Source organism: Brassica napus, chromosome A1, assembly GCF_020379485.1.
Source record: "Brassica napus cultivar Da-Ae chromosome A1, Da-Ae, whole genome shotgun sequence".
Taxonomy (NCBI): domain Eukaryota; kingdom Viridiplantae; phylum Streptophyta; class Magnoliopsida; order Brassicales; family Brassicaceae; genus Brassica; species Brassica napus.
The window spans coordinates 10,005,004-10,011,083 of record NC_063434.1 but is presented as its reverse complement, the minus strand read 5'-3'; the positions used below and the strand labels follow the sequence as shown (position 1 = coordinate 10,011,083).

The 6,080-nt window shown below is 34.0% G+C and overlaps 1 protein-coding gene across 4 annotated transcripts; it reads left to right on the top strand.

Moving 5' to 3' along the window:
* The first annotated feature begins 2,806 nt into the window (after window positions 1–2,806).
* Window positions 2,807–5,535, top strand: LOC106452714 (S-type anion channel SLAH2). 4 transcript variants are annotated; one of them, XM_022717774.2, is made up of 5 exons: window positions 2,807–2,970; window positions 3,069–3,469; window positions 3,770–4,540; window positions 4,644–4,675; window positions 4,762–5,535. In XM_022717774.2, the coding sequence occupies exons 2-5, from the start codon at window positions 3,098–3,100 to the stop codon at window positions 5,111–5,113; spliced, it is 1,527 nt and encodes a 508-aa protein (XP_022573495.1). In that variant the 5' UTR covers window positions 2,807–2,970; window positions 3,069–3,097; the 3' UTR covers window positions 5,114–5,535. The 4 variants fall into 4 exon arrangements, with proteins under 4 accessions (XP_022573495.1, XP_022573494.1, XP_013750341.1 ...); XM_022717773.2 differs by having other exon boundaries at window positions 3,048–3,469; XM_013894887.3 differs by having other exon boundaries at window positions 2,808–2,970; window positions 3,074–3,469.
* Window positions 5,536–6,080: the final 545 nt, after the last annotated feature.

The window sequence follows — 6,080 nt, the reverse complement described above, 5'->3', positions numbered from 1 at the left end:
CTAACGAAATTTTTTTTTGCAGCCGCATTTTGTGATTTTTAATGATTATGAGTCGAAGGAGGACTGATGCTAATCTTTTCTTAAGGAACTAAGTTGAAGTACAATATGTCCGTCAAAGTGCAAGAGTTTAAGAATTAATTTTTTTTTCTGTTCATCAAATTTCATAATGTTTTCCGTTGTCTCTCTTTTGGGTTTTATAGTTATGAGAATTAATTATGAGGTGTTATTTTGGTTCGTTATATATAACAACTCCTTTAATCTATTTATTTTTCCACATTACAGCAAAATTATTGTTTAAAACTTTAAATGTGCGGAACTTATCACTAGAAGATAGTATAAAACTATATATCTAAATTGCAAAAATAAGGTTGTTATATATATATTAAAGTTCCAAAAAAATATAATTATATATCTAAATTGCAAACATAAGGTTGTTATATATATGTTAAACAAAAAACCAAAAAAAAAAAAAAACTGAACTACAATTAAACAAAAAAAACACTAAATATAACTAAACCAAAATACTCCTGCGCTTTTAAAGCGCGAGTCAAAATCTAGTTATACTTTATTACTATTACTGAGATTATTAAATTTTTTTAAGATAAAAAATATTAGTTATGTTTAATCTGGATATATGTTTGGTTTTACATTTTTTCCAGTTTTTAGTCTCTTAAAATATAACTACCATTCTAAGTTCATATTTATTTTGTTTTTTTCGGTTAAGTTTTTAATTTTTTGTGATAAAACCAAAATTATTATTATTTGTTTGGTTTCATGATACATGCATTTGAGACTGTTTTGATGTTGAACCAATGGTTTCATTTTACAATCTTTTCAACGAATGCAAATCAAATCAAATCTAAATAATAGTTGAAGAAAAATGAGATCTAATATTATTTGTGTTGTTTGTATAAACAATGTTGGTGACATTTTAAAATTATGTATTTTATATAAGATAATCTAATATTATTTGTGTTGTTTGAACTTTCATATATGCTAAACATAATATAAAAAGTTGTATATTTATACTCATAGAAATTTATTTTTAGTAAGTTTAATAATATAAATTTTATTAATAGTAGTTTTTATATAATTTATATTTAATATTTATATTTATTTTATTTTATTTTTATTCCCTAAATCTAATATAATTTATACAGTAAAACAATTTAATTTTTTAATGGATATTGAGATTTGTATCTTTTTATTTCTATGTTATCGTTTACAAAAAGATATTAAGAAAATACATAAACTAATTTTATACAAATGGGTTGTTGTAGGTTTCAAATCCAGCATACATTAATTAAAAAATGGGCAGTGTATTAGTGAATCATTGAGTGAAAAGTTGATGAGAATTTTGGAACAGCCTTGTGAAAGAAATGAATCAAACTGATTCATCAGATCCTTTTTGACAGAAGCGTTAATCTTAACACACTGCAAAATATATAAAAAAAAATTGAAACTTAGACTCTAAAAGTAAGCATACAAAATTTTGTAAAAGTCATAAATGTAAGTACGTTTTGCATTTTTTTTTAAAGTATGTTTTGCATGTGAGAGTTGAGGAATGGAGAGTTAAGCGACGAGACACTGAAGAATGGATGAGATATCGTCAACTACCTCCAGAGCTTCAAGAACATGTTTGTAGATTCATTCAATACAAATGGCTTGCATCCAGAGGCGTCGACGAAGAATCCGTCTTTACCTACAGATTTACGCCGAGAGATCCAACACCATCTCTGTCTTTACCTACAGATTTTTGCCGAGAGATCCAACGCCATCTCTGTCTCGCTCTTGTCCGATGGGAACATACATCAACTATCTTCTCACAAGATTTGATTGTTTTTCATTTCATAAAATCACAATGTTTTCCTAAGTACATGTCCCGTTCTTCTCTCAAATAGATGACCAACTTCTTGACTCTATATGCGGATGCCTTCTCATTTTTAAGCACGGCATGGACCTACATATTTTGTGAAGGTGATCTGGTGGATGAGATGCTCAAGTTTCTCTGATTCGCTTTTCACCTTCAAGATGAAAAGTTTCTACATTTTACTATTTTTTAAACTTTTTTAGATGATCAAGTTTTTCTGCTCAAGTTTCAAAATGAAAAGTTTTTTTTGCTTTACTCTTAAGTTATTGGCATGAGCTAAATCACAAAAACGTGTATGTGATTAATTGAATCAAAATAGAAAAAATTTTGTCGCCATTTTGTTAAGAGCTATATCAAAACCGATATATCGTCAGCGTCGTGATTTTCAAATGACTAGAAATGCCACGTGACCAAGGTAATACGAACGCATTAAAATTAATGCTTCTCTTTTAATATAGGAAAGATATTTATGAATAAAAACATAGAATATTCGACTTCATTTTGAATGTACGGATAATAGTGGAAAACACAGACGCGGCTAACCGAGAGGGCAAAGAGCCACTTCGTTCGTTGACGATTTGACTTTGGAGTCCAAGCACACATTCCAAGGAACATTTATCACTGGATTTGTTAACCTAAATTGTTTGTATATTTTATGCGAAGGTTCTTGTATACTCTTTACCGTCGTTATATTGTTGCACTAATAGGTTGTTTTGGTGATAGCATGGGACAAATCTCAGACCAAAAACCCACCGCTTAATGAAAGATCCTTTTAGCTGGGCACAGAACAAATAAGACAATAAAAGTGACTGTAGACAACGCACTACTAGTCAAAACACAACTGCTTGAATACAAACAAAAGTGCAAAGACATCAAACTTTATCTTTCTTTCTTTCGACAGCTATAAAACTTTATCTGAACAGCACTTTATCTTTACGTAACTATCCCGTTCTACCGCACATATACAGTATATTATGGTCTCTCGGTGGACTTAATTGACTTATATATGGGGGGCAGCCACTGTCCCCTGCCTATATCTAATCACTACTCTGTTCTTCACGCTGATCAGATCAACATCTTCTGTTTCCATCACTTTCTCTGTAAGTATATATGGTTTTTATGTTAAATACAGGTAACCTAGTAGATAGTATAGTAGTATGTATCTTTTAATGTAAAGTATTTGGATGATCTTTATGAGTGCAGTTTATGTACTAAATCAAAGAAAGGATGAATAATACGCGATCGGCTAGTTCTACAGTTTCTCCAGCAACTCCAGATCTATTAGACAACCATCGTCAATCGAGTTGTGGAGAATTCTCACGATTAGAGAAAAGAATGGGACCGAGGAACATGACGTTTCACTCCAAGTCTATGCCTAGAGGATCCATGTTTCTTGACCAAGAAGCTTTTAGGAGCTCACACGACAAGAGGTATGACCTATTCAGGACCATGTCAGGGAAGCTCGAACGTCAGATATCGAATTTACGTGGGAAACCCATTGACAGCTCGTTGCAGGAGGAGGATAAAGAGATCACTGAATCTCTAACCGCTGATAGATTCTTTGAAGCTCTTCAAGGTCCTGAACTTGAAACTCTCAAGGTATATTATTCTTGTCCTTGTTCTTGATTTTCTTGTTACTTCATGTTAACAAACACGAATTAACTTTGAAAAAATCAAACAGATATTGAGTCAAATATCCGTTTAGAATTTATTTATATATTATGTGAAGAAATAGTTATAATCCTTACACTCGTACTTTAAAGCTGATATATTTTTAAGAAACCATTTTTATTAACTAAAGTTACTTTTCTTAATTCTAAATTATTATTTTTTACGGATGCACCGAGATTTAAAGTTACTTCAAGAAGTTTATGATATTTTGTATTGGTGAAAGAACAGGAGAAGGAGAAGATAGTTTTGCCTGAGGACAAAACGTGGCCGTTTCTTCTACGCTTTCCAATCACATCGTACGGGATGTGTCTTGGTGTAAGCAGTCAAGCGATCATGTGGAAGACCTTAGCAACCACAAACGCTGAGAGATTCTTGCACTTGACGCAAGTGGTCAACCACGTGCTTTGGTGGATTTCTCTCGTCCTCCTCCTCGCCGTCTCCATTACTTACCTCTTCAAAACCATCTTCTTCTTCCAGGCGGTTCGCAGAGAGTTCAAGCATCCAATCAGAGTCAACTTCTTCTTCGCTCCTCTCATATCAGTCCTCTTCATAGCACTTGGAATCCCACATTCTATCACCTCGAATCTTCCCTCTATGCTTTGGTACTTCTTGATGGCTCCGGTCTTATTTCTTGAAATGAAGATTTACGGACAGTGGATGTCTGGTGGACAAAGACGCCTCTCCAAAGTTGCTAATCCTACGAATCACCTTGCCATTATTGGAAACTTTGCCGGAGCACTTCTTGGAGCATCAATGGGGTTGGAAGAAGGACCAATGTTCTTCTTTGCCGTTGGTTTGGCTTATTATTTGGTCTTGTTTGTGACTCTCTATCAGAGACTTCCCACCAACGAAACATTACCTAAAGAGCTCCACCCTGTCTTTTTCCTCTTTGTTGCTGCACCGGCTGTCGCTTCCATGGCTTGGACACAGCTTTGTGGCTCTTTCGATCTTGGTTCCCGCTTTTACTACTTCATTTCCTTGTTCTTGTACTTCTCTCTGGTAATTTTCTTCTTCAAATAACAAAGTTGTAGTGAAAACAAAGCAAAGTTGCTTGCTACACAAGAAATGTTAATCACTTCACTTGTTGTGGTTCTTCTTTCAGGTTGTGCGGATCAACTTTTTCCGTGGATTCAAGTAAGTTATTTATAACTAATTAAGTCTAGAAACCAAATAAATTAGATGTAATCTAATCTGATTTTTTTTTTATTGTGAAATGGCAGATTCTCGCTAGCTTGGTGGGCTTACACGTTTCCTATGACGGCTGTGGCCACTGCGACGATAAAATACTCAGGCGAAGTCACCGGTTTAGCAACTCAGGTCTTGTCGATTGTGATGTCTGGAGCAGCAACTCTGATGGTGATAGGTGTCCTTGTATTGACGGTGGTGCACGCTTTTGTGAAATGTGATCTCTTCCCTAATGACGTTGCCATTGCAATAAGTGCTGAGCAACCGAAGCAGAAGAAATGGTTCAAGCAGCTCAAAAATGGAAGTTTTGGACTTAAGGTTTCGGACAAAGAAGATAATCAAATAGATGTGGAAGCCCCTCCTTTATTAAATGCACACACGGTTTAGTTAACCATATCATCTAGCTTAGCGGTAGAAAACAAAATATAATAAAGCAGAAGGCAGCAACTAAGAAAAACTCTCTAGGGAGGGAGGATACTGGATTACTGGTTGCAACTCCTCAAATTTAGGCACGAGTGTTTTACAACTACTATTTTTGTCACGTCTTTGACATGAGTATAAGAAAACACCACTACAGCCGCTAGATCTATTTCCTCAAACTCAATCCCTTGCTTAAAAACTAATGTTATCATCAGAGGTAGACGAATCCATGTTCTTATTCTTCTCGTTTGTATTTTTATTTACATATCATTAGTTTGTGGTATCTTTGTAACTAATAGAGACATCCAATCACTGGAGCTTCTCAAGTATTTTGCTTCATGCAAATCTTGCAGAAACTATAATAAAGTACCAAGACACGAATATGATCACCAAGTGTATCTTCAACCTTTCTTTTAACACAATCTCTTTTTTCTTTTTATGTTTGTATCAATTTTATTTTTCTGATGCATAAAACATTTGTTGACTCAACTATTTTTTTGTGCATTTGTTGAGTCGAGTATTGCTTACAATATTTTGTAGACTGGTAAATGTGTTTCCTTGTCTTGACCTTCTAGTTAAATTGATACATATGTGAATTTTGCAAATTTTGGGCCGGGAAGGATCAGACTAGTGGTCTTGACATGGGTCATCACCATCATCTAATTCTAATTAACAATTAAATATTTTGTTGTTCAAATCTAATTTGCAAAGCTTATTCATTCAAACCAAACCAAATTTCCTTAACTAATGAGACGCAAAGAAAACCCCAAATTTATAAGAAAATGCGTAGAATACAAACAAGTCTCTTGTACGTCTCTTGTGAGGGGGGTTGAAAGAAAAGCTCATTGTCACATCAACCATTGACTCCTTCACAACGCCATGGTGGGGGAATCTTTGAATTGAAATCAAGGAAATGGACGCCAGATGATTCGTT